Consider the following 19,806-nt stretch of genomic DNA (forward strand, 5'->3'; position numbering starts at 1 on the left):
CAGCAGGATATCGAAAACGAGCTCCTGGAAAAGGTTTCTCTTGAACCCAAAGTCCAGGATGAAATTAACCTGAAGTCAATCAAAGTCCACTAGTGCCAGTCAAAAGAAGGAAAAAAGAATGCTAAAGATAAGAAAAAAGAGAAAAGAAGCATGAAAGCGTAAGAAACCATTTGAGGAATGGTAGCAACAAATGCGCACTGTATATGCTCAAACCAGTGAAGCTATTTGATTGTTTATGGTTTTTGCTTTTTTGTACCATCATGCAACCCCCTCCCCTTGGTAATTAATGATAAAACACGATGGTTGATAAAATATTTATCAAATCAACACTATTGCAATCAAATAACCATTGATTTTATCAAATCAATTAACTCAGATGTTCAATTCACCAGGATTTATAATTGACTCTAATTTTAATATGGGAATTTTTTATGCACCTCATTGTTATCATTTATATCCACCCCTCATAACAAATATGGGAGTTACATGCCCACTCTGGCCAGCTGCCACTGCTATACCAAGAAGAATTTGTAGAGAACTTGGTAGTTTCTCTGAAATAAAATGAAATGTAATTGTATTTCAATTTGCTAAGTAGAATAAATTAATTATTGCCCATGGAGATGAGTGTTCCTCTCCTGATGCTTATCATTTATCTAGGCTTCTGCATATAAGAACTCCCTGCCAGAGATATTAGTTACCATGCAGCTCACTTTTGCTAACAACTCGTAAAAAAAAGCAATATTATTAGTAAACAGTCTACCTCATCGTTCGAAAATGAATGATGTAATACTAAAACACTCTAACTTAACTCTGCTGTATACTGTAGATCTTAATGCTTTGTGTTCTTGGGTGGGAATGAAAGGTGGATCCAAAGATAAGGAAAATCTTCCCAGTGTTGTTGGTTCACCTACTTAACTGCTAGAGGTGGTGTTTCTGGAATCTTGACTAATGCACTTTTAAAAAAGAAAATGCTAAACAGTCTTGCTTGTTATTATTTGTAATTGTTTATTGACTTCTCTTTTGAGAGGAAGAGGAAACCATTAACAGAAATTAAAAGAAAAATGGTTAATCTAAACTTAAAAATAAACATAGTGATGGACAGTACATACATACAGTACCTGCAAAAAACCCTTAAAGGATTTATATAATGTATATAATTTTATATAGTTTATGTAATTTTTATGCAGTTTTGCTTGCTACTCAACATATTTGAAAAATCTGACAAGGACAAGACCAACATCCAGGCGGTGACATAGTGGATATGAATAATTACCTTATATAACAGGTAAATTGGCAATTAATTACAATAATTAAGCCTGTCTTGGCAGGTCCACAACTGTGTAACATGGGTGAAAAGTGAGAACATCTGTGAAACTGAAGACAAGTATTTAGCAAAATTTCAGTCTTGGTTTGGCCTACATAATCAGTTTTTTTTTTGTGGGATAAAAAGCATCCTCAAGCATTCCCAGTTCCACCTGAACTGTACTGCAACAGCAATACAGATTTATCACTGGAATTAATCTGCTATGAATCTTTTAAGAGCCATAGAGCTTAAAGTGGTCACAGAACAGGCCTCTGAGTCAGGAGGGCAACTGTATCACATTCCCAGAGGAGTACTCCTCTGTGGACTCTTTAGTGAGTGCTCAGAAAACACTTCTTTGAAGTATACAGCAATACACTTTCCAGATTAAAAATTATTTTTATGATGCCAACTTTCTCAGGTGCTGACAGAAAGCTTGATCCTGAAGATATTTATTGACATGTCTGTTTTGAGTACAGAAGCTATGAAAAATATATGGATTAATTTATTTTGATGGATTGAACTGGCTTCCATATAAAAAGAAATATTACAAGCACTAGTAGTAGTATAGTATTGAGTAGTATTGAACATTGAGCAAATTGAATGTAGTACTTTCAAATTGAATTAATTAAAATGTCTGCTTAGTCCAAAGGAGGACTGTACAGCTGCACTGTACTACTTTTGCATGCATTTTGCTGGGAAACCAAAATGATACGCAATTATAAATTTCTACTAAATTCTATGTATGTGAAAATAATGCCAAAAAGCCATTAGACACCACTAGCAAAGAAATGCCCCTGAAAGTGAATCACAGAAGGACTGCCAGACATAGTGCTGACTTAGTGTGTCAGCAAATCCTAGGGGCCTGATTGGTGCAACAACATAGGCAGGCACTGTGTCCTTCACTATCCTTTAGTACCTAATGCAAATATGATATACAGAATTTAGAGGACAAGTCAGCACAACACGAAGAGCAGGTGAATACATGTACATTAACTGAGGAAACTCATAACTAGCATTGCCCTTTCAGGTTAAACAATGCATATGACATGCTTTATATGCAGATTGTGAAATAACACTTAACTTCTACGTAGCTGAGCTCAATCCATGTAAAGTTGGAACTTTACAGCATAGTAACACTGAGACAATCAAACATAAGGACAATGACATCTCATTGAAACCATTCTATAGGGCCATGAATACAAACCATACTAACAGTTTACAGTACATTGAGTATTAAAGGTCTCATGGCAGAAGGACTGAGTATGACCAAGCCCAAAGCACAGTGTTTAGGTATTGTTGTACCATCATGTAGGCACTTGAGCAGATTCAGCTAAAAATAAATAAATAACCAGGCAGGGTTTAGATGAACAGAATTTGGCAGTGACAGTTCTCTTTATAGCTACAATAAATCCTCCTGAGTCTCTTGTGCTGCGCTATAACAAAGACAAAGCAAATAAGTCTGTCTACACAGTCCAGTTCTGTCCCAGTAACATTGCTTCATTAGCACATACATGGACAAATAAAAGTATAAAATAAGAGAAATTAGGCATATACTGAGAGGATGAATGTAGCTCTGCAGGCCTTTTAAAACTGTAGAAACACATAAAAACATGACCACAATGACATCATCATCTACAGGATGTATAAATAAGACAATTGAATGCATCTGCAAAATTCTATGCAGGGAGAAATTACCAACAGGACATTTCAGACTTACGCTTCTAATGGCTATTTTCAGTGGTTTTAAAAATACATGTCATCATAAAAGTTGCTTTAAGGCTTGCTGTTTTTGTACCATCAGCACTGTGTGTCAAATACATTCATACATCCAGACTCCTGACTGTCATTCAGGTGCTACAGAACAGTGCTGATTGTGTCAAAGTCTTTGCTAATTTGGGAACTGCTTGGCAGAGACTTGAGATACTCCAGATGCCTGCGGGCATCCTCCTGGTTGTGTCGCACATAGTAGATGACATAGGCAATGACCATGGTGAACCATCCAAACATGGTAACAAACATGGCCACATCTGTTGTCTTGTGGTGGAAATTGCAGAAGTTGATGCCGGAGTCAAGCACCTGGATGACCGGCCGGCCAGCATATTCCTCCTGGATGGCTGTGCGGCAGCTGATCTCGCTGGCCGTCTCTGGGTCGAGCCGGAGCTCGCGCAGCACCTCCTGCAGCGTGCACTCGCAGTGCCATGGGTTGTTGGCCAGGCCAATGGTGGCACGGAGCCGGGCGAACGCCTCCTTCGGGACGCTGCGCAGACGGTTGTGGGATAGGTCGAGCGTGCGCAAGCTCTCCGACACCCCCTGGAAGGCACCAGCATCTACTTTTTCAATAGTGTTCCGTGACAGGTCCAGCTCCTGCAGGCGAGGAAGGCCCCTGAAAGCCTGGCTGGGGATTGTGGTGATGTAATTGGAGGAGAGCAGCAGGGACACTGTGTTGTGAGGCAGGTCGGTGGGGATGGTTTCCAGGTTGCGGGAAGCACACTGCACCACCAGACCACCCCTCTCTGTGCAAAGGCAGCTCTTTGGACATGCAGATGCTATGCTGCTCAGAAAAAGTGCTGCGAAATTAAATCCTAATACAAGGGAATACACCAAGAAGTAAAAATGTTTCCTAGACATGCAGTTCCCCTCAGGGGAAGTCATGGTTTCCACCACACTAGAACTCAAGGGCTGTCATTTATCCATGTGATGCAGGAACAACATTCAAATAACCTCCAAAACATCCCTGTAGTGCCTGTAAAGAAACACATGTTCAGTGATGCATACACTGTACCAGTTTTCCACAAGTGACCTGCTAAAGCTTCAGAAGGGCACTTTCAGAGAGGCAGCTAATAGCCAGAGAGGTGCACATTTAAGAGCCAAATTAGAAGTACAGTATGAAAGCAGGAGGAGGGTAAAGCAGAATCACATGTAAATCCAGAAAACTGAAAGAAACCCCTCCTGGAAAATGAAAGAGAAACACCAATTACGCAGACACACACACATACATGCAAGTTACCAGCGAAGCCCCAGAAGGTCAGACAGTATGTTTCATGATGTAATAACACATTTAACTTTTAATGTTGGATGTTCTTTAGGACAGTAACACAAACACAGTTTAGGACAGTTTCACTGTTTCACTTTTTTTACTTAATTAACAATGCATTAGCAAATAAAATAATTAAAGGTCTATTCACCAGAGGAGGGATAGAGAATCGGCAAGCACAAAGTGCACAGTTCAAAGTTCAGTGATATCATGTAATCACTTGGGCAGACAGTTTAAATAAGCAGAAATAAACCAACACACACACACACACACACACACACACACACACACACACACACACACACACACACACACACAATGCAGAAGTTACATACCCAAGTAGTATGGAAAAGAACAACATTCTGCCAGTATTTATTTTACAATGTAGCCTAATTAATTTACATTTAGTGAGTCATGGAAATAGTTTTTCCCCTTACAAAATATAGCCCCATTTCTTTATATGTATGCTTTAGCCTAGTCACTACCTCAGTCAGTGACGCTGCAAACCCATCACATTGCATTAGACTAGATTTAGTCATGGCAATCGACTAAAAGTCATTTCAACATAATTATTCATCATTAATAAAATGTTTTATGATAGGACTAAGTAGATTCTTAAGTTAGTAGAACAAACCGAAAGAAGCTGGCTTCTCACTGAATAACAGCTGATCTGATTGCGTCTCCTCCTTGTGGGAAACGCGGTTCACACAAATAATGTGTAACTAACTTACTGTGGCAGTACTTCAAGGTATAATTTTATGTAATGAAGTAGAAAGTGAATAGCTTTAACATTTCGATTTGTTTTTCAAAGATCTTATTAACCAAAGTTTCCTTTTAAACAGCACACAAAATAAAACATTAACGGATCACTGCAAGCATGTCTAATGGGATGACAGGAAGAACTGTATATTTAATTAAATCTTTAGCTGAAACCTTTATTACCTGAAATTGCAGTTCAAAATGCGATAACCCACAAATACAATTACACAAACGAAAACGGTAACATTAAGAGAAAACGAAACAGGAGACGTTATAGCAGACTATATCTGGCAGTACATTTCAGTGTATTTGCTATGAGAGTGGTGAGCAGTTTCCCCGTAGCGTCGTGTCCGTTATTTAACATCTGAGGAATGTTGTGAAGTTTTTACTTAGGCATGTAAAACAGGGCTCCGGAAGATCATAGAGAGCCGCTAGCAAACGGAATGACATGGCTATCTAGACTGGACACTGATGGCTAGGGTACGCTTTTGTCAAATATACCTTCGACAAGACAAATAAGCTATCTGATAAAAACAACCATCTCTACTTAATTCTATCCATCTAGATGGAATTATTAGTGATTTAATAATACTTCGCCGCAGATTCATTATTCACACGTGCCCAAGAAGCAGACACAGGAGTTAAGTTTTTCTTGCATTTTTTTTTTACAGTCATGAAACGGAGTAGTTTTCCAATTATCATCCAAACCGTTTTCACTTCTGAAACTTAATCAACCAATTACAACTACCATATTTTTAACTTCAAATATGTCAAAGTCACAGAGACACATTGCCACGGACATTACGTAAAGATGCGCAACACAAGAGAAAGCATGGCATGAGTACACATCAGTTTTAAACATTTTATGCGGCGTTTTAGTACAGAAACAGGTATACGTTACCGTACCGAGGATTTTTCGGTTACGTGCGCGAAATGCTAAGAGCATTCGCTACACTTGTTGCTACATCTTTCATCTCTAAAAACATTTTCGAATGTTCGGATGGGCCAACTATGCTGTGTTGGACACGAGCTCTGGGCTGACTGGGTCCGAGTCTGCCTCGCAGTGGACAATGTCACGTCCGCTTCACCAGTATCTGCCAAGGCAGTTTGCAATGCTGCGCACCAGGCTAATGCGCATTTCAAAACAAGCGAGGAGGGTTGACAAAAATGTTGGCGACTACGACTGTGTGGGTTTACTGATTATTATAGAGCAATGTTTTGATGTAGAAAGTTGTCAAGTCATTTGCAAAGGTTATGTAGGGGACTTTAGACCTTGGAACTTACTATTCTCTATAAACTATATTACGGCTACAGCCTAACAATAGGAAAACCAAGGAATGAACTATGCAGCTTATGTAATGATTTGGTGTCTGCAACAGCTGACTGGAGACGCTGAGGTTTGTGTTCAGCAGGGCATCGCGCAATATTCAGACAAAGCAGCGGAAGTAGAGTATATATTATAGAGTAGCCTACACTGGGTCATCTTCGTGGGTGTTTGAGATACCACATTAGTTATGGTAATAGTGCATTGTCTTTAGTGTTCCACTGATTTGGTCCTTGATCCAGCGTTGAATAGCACGTAAAGTGTATGAACTAAAGTTAATATTTAAAATAACATTAAAACTGTCACAAATTTAGATGAGTAATATTTTGGTAAATTAAATGTCCAACTGAGTTTGTGTGCTTAAGTTTTTAAATCATCCATATGTGTTTAAAGATTATTTAAAAAGATTTTGTTTAAATAATTTGTGTGCATTTATGCACTCTTTCTTGACAGCATTTTCTCATGCCATCAAAGGAGCAAATTAGGTGGACAGATGACTGCGTGATAACTATGTGGCTCTCTCAGAAATGTGTTGATAAGTAGTAGGTTTTCTTAAGTGCTTTAAACAGGGCAGTGGTAGCTTAGTGGTTAAGGTACTTCACTTGATATCAGAAGTTTACTGGTTCAAGCCCTACCACTACCAAATTGCTACTGTTGGGCCCCTGAGCAAGGCCCTTAACCCTCAATTGCTCAAGTTGTACTCAATCATAATTGTAAGCTGCTTTGGATAAAAACATCAGCTAAATGCCACGTAAGCATGCTCTAGAACCCAACACCATAACCATACAACTGTAAACAGTATATGCAGTCTCTCTGTTTAGAGAGAGTCTAATGTATCTGTACAATTTGTCTCTTTCTGATGTATAACCCACAACAACAAAATGTATTCTCTTAAAGCGTGAAAGAACCAGATGAATGATTCCACATGATTGATGTTACTGAAAGCAATGGTTGAGTATAGAAGCAATGGACTATTAAGATGTTATCCTAATATACATGATGGTGGAAGACAATAAAATATTCATCAACATTGAACATGCGAAAGCTTAATTTCATATCGGCTCTATTTCACGTGATTTTCTACATCATTTGTAAATAGCTGTAACGGCCCGAGTGCCACAGGGCAAGTAACAGGAAGTTCAGACTCCCTCGACACTGATGGACATTTGTGAAGCACGGAAGACAAGGGCACTCAAATGGAGAAAACATCGTGAGCACTAACACTAACGAGAAACGTTCCACATTCAACGACTGACCAAAGAGCACACACTAACGTCAGTTTAAATACATACAAACTATACCTACTAAACCATCTGCATGTGTGCGCAGACACCAGAGATGTGGCTACAAACAAGAACAACTACAATGAATTCCCACGGCCTGCTGCAGCTGAACCACGTGACTAATGAAAAGAGGAGCAGTGACAGAACCCCCTAGGGGCGTGGCTCCCTACGTGTCAATCTCGGGACTGCGAACCCCAAGCCACCATGTGTATATACACACACACACACACACACACACACACACGGCAAAGCCTTGTGCCCACCCAACCTAAGGCGGGCTAGGAACTGCCAACAAGGGAGACCTCTCAGTATGAGGGAGAAAGGCACAGTCCATGCCTCGCTCCAGTAAGCTCAATGTGATGATGCGCCTATAGACACACAAAAGGCGTTGTAATGCAGCGCCCAGTGAAAGCACAGGTGCTGGAGACGTGTCCTTGGCCCTACTGCACACTACAGAGGTGCAAGCCCACCCCGGTTCCGAATGTGCTACTATCCCTTAACGGTCCTCCTTTTGCCAGCCGCCCTAGGAGCGCCCCAGGGGCAGTCCACCTCCTGGGCTTTGGGCGGACCCATTCAGTATTCCTGGCATGTCCACAGAAGCGGAAGAAATTGGGATTTTTCCTCACTAGCCAGGGACCTAGCCGGCTCCACCAAACTGCTTTCACCGTGGTCCCTGTGGAGCCCCTCGGCTCTCTGAGGTCCTGGCTCGGTAGCCCTAAGTTCCCCCCAAGAAATTTCAGGGGGTGTTTTCCTCCTCCTCCGGTGTGGCTGCAAACATTGGTCGTGGTCCTCTCCCCAATATCCAGGGATCCAGGTGACAGCTTGGGATGTCCATAAGCACATCCCTGTAGGAAGTCCATTTTCTGCCGTAGATGGAGTTGGTGTCCTGTGGCGGTCGGTTATTCTGTAACAGCCCGAGTGCCGCAGGGCAATGAGCAGGATGTACAGACTCCTCCAACACAGACAGACATTTATTGAAAAACACAGAAGACAAAGGTACTCACATATACGATTAACATTAATGATGTGAACATTAACAAAGGCATCGTGCAACAAAGCACACTCCCACAGTGGTTTAAGTACACAGAGACATTACCAGACTAAACCATGTGCAGGTGTGTGCTAAATACAAACAAGATGATTTTTCTCCTGAAAAAAAAATATTACAGGACACAATCTAATAATGTATCTGTGGGTTGTAATGAATTTGGCCTAGGTGGAAAAAATTACAGGGTAACTGCACACCCCATTTTAGATACAGGTTTGAACCATTTGCCTTTGTTGGTTTTTGAGTTCATATTTTCACAATAAACTTGCTTTATTTGATAAATGTAATCACAAAGTAACTGTGCCTTTGATGCTTTCTATGCACTGTCAAGTTTGTTTATCAGCTGGCTGGCACTCAGCTGTTGAGCCTTCCTAATGCAAAAGTGCTGCATCGCATCATTAAGCAGATGAGTGGCTACTTATTGTCAGAGAACGCTCGTCTCTCACCAGTCACGTGGTTTGGCCCATCACGTGTACTGGGAGGATCTTTGTTTGTGGCCACGCCTACACAAACTTGCACCTCTTGTCTATGTGTATTTAAACCCGTGTCAGTGTGTGCAGTGTTGTTGGTCATTGTCGATGTAGTGTGTTAATTGTAGCTCTATGTATCAGTCTAAGTTTCTTTAAGATGGTGTTAAATGTTAAAAGTGTTTAGTGTGTTTGTGTTCATTGTTTATGTTTATACGTGAGTGCCACTTTAGTCCTCTTTGTTTTATGTAAAGAGTCTGTGCATCCTTCGGCACTCGGGCTACATTTACATTTATGGCATTTAGCAGATGCTATTATCCAGAGAGACTTACAAAAGTGCTTTGTCATTTACTTATAGAATATATCCATGTACAGTAGGTTAGAATTAAACATACCAATGAACTAGAATACTGCAGAATACAGGGATGAATGCTGATAGAAGTGCAAAATACATAAGGTCTATCTTAAACAATAAGTGCTAAAAACAATAAGTGCTAGAGTTTGTTAAACAACATAAACAATGCCCTACAATAAGTACTAAATTAGTCAGTCAATATGGGAGCAGTGTCAGTTGTCCTTTAAATATTCTGCAAATAGATGGGTTTTCAGTCTGCGTTTGAAGACTGCAAGGGACTCTGCTGTCCGGACAGCAAACGAGAGTTCATTCCATCATCTTGGAGCCAGGACAGAAAATAGTCTCGGTGCTTGTTGTCCATGAGACCTGAAGAAAGGTATTTCAAGCTGAGCCGTACTTGAGGTTCGAAGTACTTGAGGTATGGATCGGGCTTTGACCATTGACCTCATGTATGAAGGGGCTGGTCCATTTTTGGCTTTGTAGGCAAGCATCAAGGTTTTAAATCTGATGCGTGCAGCTACAGGGAGCCAATGAAGGGAGCGCAGCAGTGGAGTAACGTGTGAACTTTGGAAGATTGAAGACCAGTCGTGCTGCTGCATTCTGGACAAGTTGTAGAGGTTTGATGGTTCTTAGAGGAAGACCAGCAAGTAGTGAGTTGCAGTAGTCTAGCTTTGAGATCACAAGAGACTGCACAAGCACCTGGGTAGCCTCCTGCAAAAGAAAGGGTCGAATCTTTCATATGTTACAAAGGAGGAATCTGCAAGACCGGGTTAGATTAGAAACATGAGTTGAGAACGACAACTAGTTGTCCAAAGTTATGCCCAGGCTACAGGCAGCTTCAGATGGTGATACAAGGGAGTTCTCAAAGGAAACAGTGAGGTCATGGTAAGGGTTGGGAGTACCTGGGATGAACAGAAGCTCGGTTTTACTGGGGTTGAGCTTCAAGTGGTGAGCTGTCATCCATGACGCGATGTCAGTCAAGCATGCCGAGATACGTCTGGAGACCTGCATGTCAGAGGGTGGAAAAGAAAGAAATAATTGAGTGTCATCAGCATAGCAGTGGTAGGAGAAACCATGAGAAGATATTATATCACCAAGAGAACTAGTATTCAAAAAGAAGAGAAGGGGGCCCAATACTGAGCCTTGTGGAACACCAGTGGAGTCTACACAGTTTGGATGTGGATCCTCTCCATGTCACCTGATAGGACCATCTATCCAGATAGGACTGAAACCATCTCCAAGCAGAGCCAGTCATACCAAGTCTGGAAAGAACAGAGAGAAGAATGTTGTGGTTCACTGTGTCAAAGGCTGCTGAAAGGTCTAGAAGAATCAAAACAGATGACTGTTTGGCAGCTTTAGCAGCATGAGGGTCCTCAGTCATTGCTACGAGGGCCATTTCTGTAGAATGTGCCGATTTTTAGCCAGATTGATTGGGATCATGCAGCTGGTTCTGGGTGAGGAAAAGAGACAATTGATTATAAACTGCTTGTTTAAGGACTTTTGAGAGGAAAGAGAGAAGTGACACCTGTCTGTAGTTGGTAACACTGGAGCTGTCAAGTGTGGCCTTCTTGAGGATTGGTACCACCCTGGTGGTTTTGAAGGCAGTAGGCACGTATCCAGAAGATAAGGAGTTGTTGATGATAACAGATGAAAGAAAGCATCTCTCTAGCGATTGTCTGGAACAGAGCAGAAGGAATTGGATCCAGTGGACATATAGTCGGATTGCTGGAAGTCAGGAGTTGAAGAATTTCATCTGTGGAGAGAGGAAAAAAAGAAGTCAGAGAGTTGGATGTTGAGGAATGCATATTGGTTGGAGTGGTGGGAACAGAGAAGAAGGACTGGCGGATTGCTGCAACCTTCTCCTCAAAGAAGGTGATAAAATCCTCCAGACTAAGAGATGAGGAGGGAGGGGGAGGATTAAGGAGAGAATAAAAAATAGTGAAGAGCTTGCGTAGATCAGATGATGATCATTCGAATTTCTCTCTGAAGTAGGATGACTTTGCACATGTTACTTCCAGTGAGAACTTGGAAAGGAGAGAATTGCATGAGCTGAGGACTGAATCTATGTGAGATTTCCTCCACCACCTCTCTGCAGTCCTTAGTTCTCTCCTGTGGCAGTGAAATGTTTCTGTTAGCCAGGGGGCAGGTGGGGAGGACTTAGCAGGTCTAGAGGAGAGAGGGCGCAGAAGATTCATTGATGAGGAGAGTGTAGAAATGAAAGTATTTGTAACTGTATCCAAAGAGAGAGAGGATAGAAAGTTAGGGTGAGGAAGGGTGGACAAAATGGTAGAAGTAAGGAAAGAGGGAGTTATGGAGTGCAGATTGTGACGGTGGGAGGAGGAACATGTTGGAGAGGACTGGATGGAAAGAGAAGGAAGGGAGAGAGAGAAGGATAGAAAGTGATGGTCTGAGCGGTGGAGGGGGGTGACTGCGATGTCTGATGTTGTGGTGGTACGGGTGAAGAGCAGGTCCAGGACATTGCCCGCTTTGCGAGTCGGAGGAGAGTGGTTGAGGGTGAGGTCAAATGCTGTCAACAGCGGAAGGATGCAGGAGGAATGCAGCTTGTCTGATGGAAGGTTGAAGTCACTAAGGAGAATGAGTGGATTTCCTTCAATGGGGAATTGATGTCGAGTTCATCAATGAAATGATCTAGGGAACCTGGTGGGCAGTAGATGACAATGATAAGAAGTTTGGTGGGGAAAGACATTGTAATGGCATGAAATTCAAAAGTGGAGATGGAAAGTGTAGAGAAGGAAAGTGGAGTGAAACACCACTCTTGAGACATTAGTAAGCCTGTGCCACCACCCCTGCCAAGACACCTCGAAGAATGGGTAAATGAAAAGGCAGAGGACAGGGCAACTGGAGTCACCGAGTTCTCAGCGGTGATCCATGTTTCTATTAGAGCCAGGAAGTGTAGGAAGTGGAGGGATGCTAATGCTGAGATGAAGTCAGCTTTCTGGACAGCAGATTGACCGTTCCAGAGCCTTCCTATTTACTGTACTATTTACTGTTTACTGTAGTGAGTAAATACTGCTACCAAACAACTAACAACTAGGTTTAGACAACAAGCCTTGAATTTCACAGAATCTAAGACAAAAGTAAGTGAACTCAGAGCCTACCTTAACCAACCAGATGATAATCCAATGAGACAAACCAAAGCACACACTTATATTTTGACTGGTTTGTTGATTCTATCTCATTATTTACATTTTTGGTGGCAGGCTGTCAATTATTCTAACTATTCTCTGAGTAAGACAATATATACAACAGTATTTATATTCATAATATAAATGAATGAGCATTCCAGCATGTGGCATCACTTTCTGCACTGCCTGAAGAAGCAGAGTGATTGGAGCAGAACGACACTCTCGTGAAAGCAGAAGGAGGTCCATGACAAAAAACGGAGGTAAAATAGCTGACCCTACTGATGCAGGTGGTGCTGTTTTGGACCAGGCCGGACTGCCCATCAGGGCAGGGCAGGGAAAGAGACTTTTCCCAGTGGCCTGATCTTACAGTTGGCCTGGGTGGTATGGCATGCTAAGATATTAAGATGTCAAGATTCCGACTCAAACAGTACCCATTCTCAAAAGAAGCTGAAAAAGGTACTGAAAGCACCATTAGTGAACTACTTGAAACCATACTTGTAACACACCTATCTATTCTGTAAATAGCCAGGAATAGGAAAGTGGAGGATCATTAAAAAAATCAATTAAGAAGATCATGAACGTTGAATATTCTGTTATTCTGTTATATACTATGTCTGTCTGACACCAAACCAAATACTGCTGTTGAATTATTCTCTGCATTTTTCAGCATCCTGATAGCAGACATCTATTTGCATTCACATTTCAAGGCTTACAATTCATAATTGGTCAAGCGGGCCAAGGAATTAATCCTAATTTTTAGACCAGAGAAAGATAGCCAGTTTATATAATTCATGGTTGGCTACTACAGAATGGAAAAGAAGAGGAAAGATTATGTAGAGAAGGAGAGGATTAGAAAAAGACCAGAGGAAGAACATTCTAAAAATATTGAGACATGTACAGTGGATATAAAAAGGTTACACACCCCTGTTAAAATGACAGGACTGTAAAAATTATATAAAGTTAAAGTTAAAATAATGTCAGAACATTTTCACCTTTATTGTAAAATAGCACAAATCAAGTGACAAACAAGAAATGTTTTATGGAAAAAAAGAAAAACAAAAATGTACAATACCCTGCTTACATAACTGTGCATACCCTTTTATAATTCAGAGTGTGGAAATGTTCAGAATCAACCAAACACATTCAAAGTCATGTTAAATACTGATTAGTATATTCTTCCTATAGGATTTTTTTGACATCTTCAAAAACATCTTGGTAACATCCGACTGGAAAAACCATGGGCCAGAAAGAGTTTCTAAAGCAAATACAGTATCTCAATGTTTAAAAATATCAATCAGGAGGAACAATGGAACATTGGGGCAATGCCTTGGATGGCAAGATCCACCTTGTCCTGTAGTATCAAGCTGACAAAGTGTAACCACACAGAAAAACTTCTCTAGCCACTGCAACAACTCCAGAGATGCTCAACGTATGTGGCCATCACGAACGGCAAGATTCCATCATGTGCTGCCATCTCTGACAAAGAGAACACCCCCAAGTCACTCTTAACTCCCTCAAGGCATGATTTTAAGTACTAAGTACAGTCTAGGGAGTAAATACACCCCTCCCACAAATGATCAGGTACTCTGCTTCTCAGAGCATGTGAGAAAGACACTCTCCAGAATCAACCCTTGCAAAAGTTATAATGTAACTGAGAAAGTGCTCAAAGACAGCGCAGTTCAGCTGGCTGATGTCCTCATGGACATCTTCAGCATCTTCCTAAGCCAAGCAGCTGTGTCACAGTGTTTCAAGTCTACCACCTTCATACCAGTTCCAAAGACGTCTGCAGTAATAAGTCTCAATGACTACAAACTCATTGCCATTATTATTACATTATGAAAGTGCTCCTCATGATACACATAAGAACCAGACTAGATTTCCTTACTGGGAGACCCAATCAGTTTGGCTTAGCTGAGTCCAATGCTGTTCACATTGCTGACCCACTGATCCACCAATGACAACACTGCCAGGCATAGTTTAAACCACGTCATTAAATTGCTGATGACACCATACTGGTTGGCCTCATCAGTGACAGCAATGAAATACTGCACAGAGAGGATGTGGAATGGCACTTGGCTTGGTAAAGGACAACAATTTGTCCATGAATGTTAACAAAACAAAAGAAATAGTTGACTTCAGGAGGTCTCATTCTGATCATTCCCCCTCATTCCCCCTTACTGTGGCTCCACAGTAGAAAGAGTGTCGGCTAAGAGGGTGCAGCAGCATCTGTATTTCCTCCAGGGCTTTAAGAAGGCACCCTTCCCATCATGTACTGCACGGGCTCCAGAGAGAGAGTCCAGACCAGCTGCCTCACTGTCAGGTTTGCTAAGAGCAATATCTCTACAGACAACTGAATGCATCATGAAGGCACCTCTACCCCATGTGAAGAACCTGTTCCACTCAGAAATCATCTGCAAGCACCCAGAATTGTGGACAATTACAATCTATTTGCTCCCTTGCCATCTTGCAGAAGATTTACCAGTATCTGCTTGAGGACTACCAGCCTGGCCAACAAGTTCTACCCCATGGATATCCCCCTGCATGGCAGAACTTGTTTGCAGCAAGACACTTGATGATGTGACTCATGCCATACTGCACATCAGTTTTAAATGGCATTCTTTAATCTGATCCATCTCTGGCACAGCATTCATGCACTGTCACTTTATACTGGCACTACAATTCACATTGTACTCACGCTTAATTTCTGTCTGCAACCATGAGAACTGTTATGTTTACTGAAATGTCTTATCATCATGTTATTCCCATGTCAGATGCCATGTAAATGTTCTACTCTCCCACCACCTTTCACTATTCACCCCCCTCAACTGTACTATTTATATACAGTCAGCACTGTCTCTGTCATTCGTGTATGTATGTATTTATTTTGCACCTGGGTTGAGGAGAAATGTTATTTCATCTCACTGTATACTGCACATCATATATGGCTGTGATGACAAAGATCTACTTGGGTTGACTGGAGATATTAATAAATAATATCTTGATAAACTAATTAACAAGTGGAGAAAATATGGTACAACAGTGACATTACTAGGGCTATATGCTAAGGTGACAAGACAGAAGACTTTTCATAAAAACAAACACACACAAACACACACACACACACACACACACACACACACACACACACACACACACACACACACACACACACAAAAAAGACTGACTAAATTTTGTAAAAAGAAAATCTCCCAAAACCATGTGGAATAATTTGTTACTGTCCAATCAGCGAAGCACGGTGTTGGAAATATCAAGCTTTGGGGCTGCATTTCTTCATCTGGAACTTTATTCATGGTGGAGGGAATAATAACCAGCTCCAATTATCAGTCAATTTCGATACAAAATGTTAAGGCTTCTGCTTAAACACTTAAAATGAAAAGTAATTTAGCCTTTTGGCAAGTCAGTGGCCAAAAGCACATCTCCAACTGAAGAAAGCAATGGCTTCACTAAAAACAAAAAAACAAGGTTTTGGAGTGGACTAGCCAGAGTCCAGATCAAAATCCAGTCAAAAATCTGAGATGTGACCTGAAAAGGTCTGTGCACTGGAGATGCCTAGCCAGTTGGACAGTTAAAATGGTTTGCAGGGAAGAATGACCAAGCATAAGTGAACACATGCCAAACTGATTTACTTAGATTTAGGTACATTTACATTGTACATTTTTCATTTTTTTCTAAATCAATTCTTGTTTTTCATTCTAATTTATATTTGCAATTTCACAAAAAAAGTTAGATCTGGCATGTTTAATTTTTTCCATCACAAATACTTGGCATTTTAGCAAAGGCGTATAGAATTTTTATGTTCATTTTACAAAGGCTGCTATGAACTGACAAAAACAGTTTGCAAAATACTAGATTGTAAACATGTGCTTTTCAAAAGAAGTGCTTTTCAAAAACAATGTTTGTGATAAATATGAAAAAAAATTTTTTAGCTGAAGTGCAATTGCATGCTGATATAATTTTCAATACATGAAAGAAAAATTATTAAAATTATTCAGATTAACATGCATTTTTACAATAATAAACATACATTCATTTTATTCTTATTTAACATATGCTTGAACCACTTAGTGTACATTAGTTGGATATTAGATATATTGTTTGTTGAAGCCATGCTGTATATTGACAGACACATAGAATGAATATTGATACAATAATTAACAATGTGTTCTTGATAGAAACATCCAGATACAAATTTGCAAGTTTATTAACTCACACACACACACACACACACACACACACACACACATACACACACACATACACACACACACACACACACACACACACACACACACACACACACACACACACACACATACACACACTGTACCCTTGATTAATCAGTTGTTTATATTAACAGGGGTGATTTGAAGTATATAGGAACATAATTAAGGTATGCAACTGCATCATACATTTTTAAAAAGTCTCAAAATAGTTTGCTACCTTTATAGAAAAATGAATGCTTTTATTGAAAAATGACTAAGAAGAATACATACTACTTTCTCGACATGCTATTTCTTTAAACATCTATTTGCATCAGCTGAAAAGTTGCAACGCTGTTAATACACATACATAACATTAAAGAACGTAATGTTCATTTTGAAATCTCTCCAGCTAATCACATGATTGGTTCCAGAAATGTCTGTGTGTTTCAGTGTGTTGTAGCATGTTTAATATAGTCTTTGCATAGTGGCACATGTAGTGCTTTCACTACCCAAATTCACTAAAACTAAGCTGTTGGCAGAGTAAAGGGACAGAAAATAAAATAAAAAATAAAAGAAAGGAAACTTTGTGCTAAAAAGTCAAGTATAAGAATAGATGAGGAAAGTAACCAATAACACATTTACATTTTACAAATACATTTTAATCTAGAGGAATGAAGAGGAAATTAGGACAAGTTATTGTAGGTATGTGTGCGTGTGTGTGTGTGTGTGTGTGTGTGTGAGTGAGAGAGAGAGAGAGAGAGTGTGTGTGTGTGTGGGGGGGTGTAGGAGTTGGGGGGGGGGGGTAGCACACAATTAAAACTAAGGACTTTTTAACCTTTCTATTGGGTTCCATGGTTTGTGTTATGCATTATTAATGGTCAACGCTAAGCCAAGAAGTCGGTTATAAAAAGATAGAGGACACCAGGTGGCAGATATTTACTTATGAATGAAGGCAGGCTAGCAGGTAAAAATTAGAACTCTTACAAAGGCTTGTGTTATAAAATTTTAATTATATATTTTGCAATTAATTGCAAAACACTCACTTCTAAAATTTCTCTAATCAGTTATGTCAGAGGGAACCCCCCAAAAAAAGGACAAACACACTTCAGAAACCATCCATATACATTTTGATAGCTTATGATAAATACTGTATATCTATATACCAAGTTAAAAATAAAGAACTATAAGTATATATAAATAACTATATAAGGTATATAGTAATGGGACCTTTGGAATCCAAAGAGCCAACATTTACTGGCTACAATTTCCTCATTGTGTTTCTATTCTTTATAGGGTGTGTGGTCTTACATAGGTCATACACTGCTTGGCCAATAAAAAGATCACCACCTGGATTTAACTAAGCAAATACTTAAGAGCCTCCCATTGGATAATTACTGCATGGGTGATTATGTTTCAGATGGCAACAAGTTATTTAACCCTAACTGGTGCAATGAGTAGCTTCTCATTTGTTAAAGAACCATGTCGAAAGACATATCCTGTGGTCATGGAAAATATGTTAATCTGTTTCAGAAGCATCAAATTATTGGCATACATCAAGCAGAGAAAACATCTAATGCGTTGGGTTAAGAACTATCCAACGCATTATTAAAAAGTGGAAGGACAGTGGGGAAACATCATCCAAGAAGGAATGTGGTCGAAAAAAAAAATCTTGATTGATTAAATGTGTGGTGAAATCAAATTGTAGAAAAATTACAGTAGAACTCAGGGATATGTTTAATAGTGCAAGTAAGAACATTTCCACATGCACAATGCGAAGGGAACTCAGGGGATTGGGACTAAACAGCTGTGTAGCCTTAAGAAAACCACTTGTCAGTGAGTGTAACTGGCAAAAACGGCTTCAATTTGCTAGGGAGCAAAAAGATTGGACTGGAATAAGGTCATGTAGTCTGATGAGTCCAAATTTACCCTGTTTCAGAGTGAGGGGTGCATCAGGGTAAGAAGAGAGGCGGCTGAAGTGATGCACCCATCGTGCCTTGTGCCTACCATACAAGCCTATGGGGGCAGTGTTATGATCTGGGGTTGCTGCAGTTGGTCAGGTCTAGGTTCAGCAATATCATGTGCCCAAAGAATGAGGTCATCTGACTACCTGAATATACTGAACGACCAGATTATTCCATCAATGAATTTTTTCTTCCCTGATGGCATGGGCATATTCCAAGATGACAATGCCAGGATTCATCAGGCTCAGATTATGAAAGAGTGGTTCTGGGAGCATGAGACATTATTTTCACACATGGATTGGCCACCACAGAGTCCAGACCTGAACCCCATTGAAAATCTTTGGGATGTGCAGGAGAAGACTTTGCGCAGTGGTCCAAATCTCCCATCATCAACACAAGATCTTGGGGAAAAATTAATGCAACTATGGACAGAAATAAATGTTGTGCCATTGCAGAAGCTTGTGGAAACGATACCACAGCGAACGTATGCCGTACTCAAAGCTAAAGGCGGTCCAACGAAATATTAGAGTGTGTGACTTTTTTTTTTTTTTGACCAGGCAGCATATATTAAAGTGAAATTAAATCCTTTTACTGTTCCAACTGTCTTACACCGTGGAAGAGCTACTATCAGCAAATCTGAGCCTTATTCTGTAAACACACATGGAAAGCTACCTAGCCTTCGTATGCCCTGCACCTGAATAATACACGAGGAAGAACCCAGCACCTAATTGGTGTCCATGCACAATGTTTCACAACATCTAAAAACCCAATCTTGTCCATAGCTGTCACGAATGGCCACCCTCCTGACATCCCTGTTTCCATACTTTCCCTGTTGTGTCCGTTTTCCTTTTGCTGCCTGCTTGTTCCTTAGTTTTGTTTTCTCCGCCCCTCGTCTGTTCCTTT

The 19,806-nt window shown here is 40.4% G+C and overlaps 1 protein-coding gene across 3 annotated transcripts; it reads right to left on the reverse strand.

Moving 5' to 3' along the window:
* Positions 1-1,001: 1,001 nt before the first annotated feature.
* On the reverse strand, positions 1,002-11,589 carry lrrc3 (leucine rich repeat containing 3). 3 transcript variants are annotated; one of them, XM_081713398.1, is made up of 4 exons: positions 11,099-11,589; positions 10,476-11,023; positions 6,003-10,284; positions 1,002-4,046 (listed from the first exon to the last, which is right to left on the reverse strand). In XM_081713398.1, the coding sequence occupies exon 4, from the start codon at positions 3,953-3,955 to the stop codon at positions 3,158-3,160; it is 798 nt and encodes a 265-aa protein (XP_081569524.1). In that variant the 5' UTR covers positions 3,956-4,046; positions 6,003-10,284; positions 10,476-11,023; positions 11,099-11,589; the 3' UTR covers positions 1,002-3,157. The 3 variants fall into 3 exon arrangements, with proteins under 3 accessions (XP_081569524.1, XP_081569523.1, XP_026861519.1); XM_081713397.1 differs by having other exon boundaries at positions 10,476-10,578; positions 10,772-11,589; XM_027005718.3 differs by having other exon boundaries at positions 10,476-11,589.
* Positions 11,590-19,806: the final 8,217 nt, after the last annotated feature.

This window comes from Electrophorus electricus, chromosome 4, assembly GCF_041902795.1.
Source record: "Electrophorus electricus isolate QZ-2024a chromosome 4, ASM4190279v1, whole genome shotgun sequence".
In the NCBI taxonomy this organism is placed as follows: Eukaryota; Metazoa; Chordata; class Actinopteri; order Gymnotiformes; family Gymnotidae; genus Electrophorus; species Electrophorus electricus.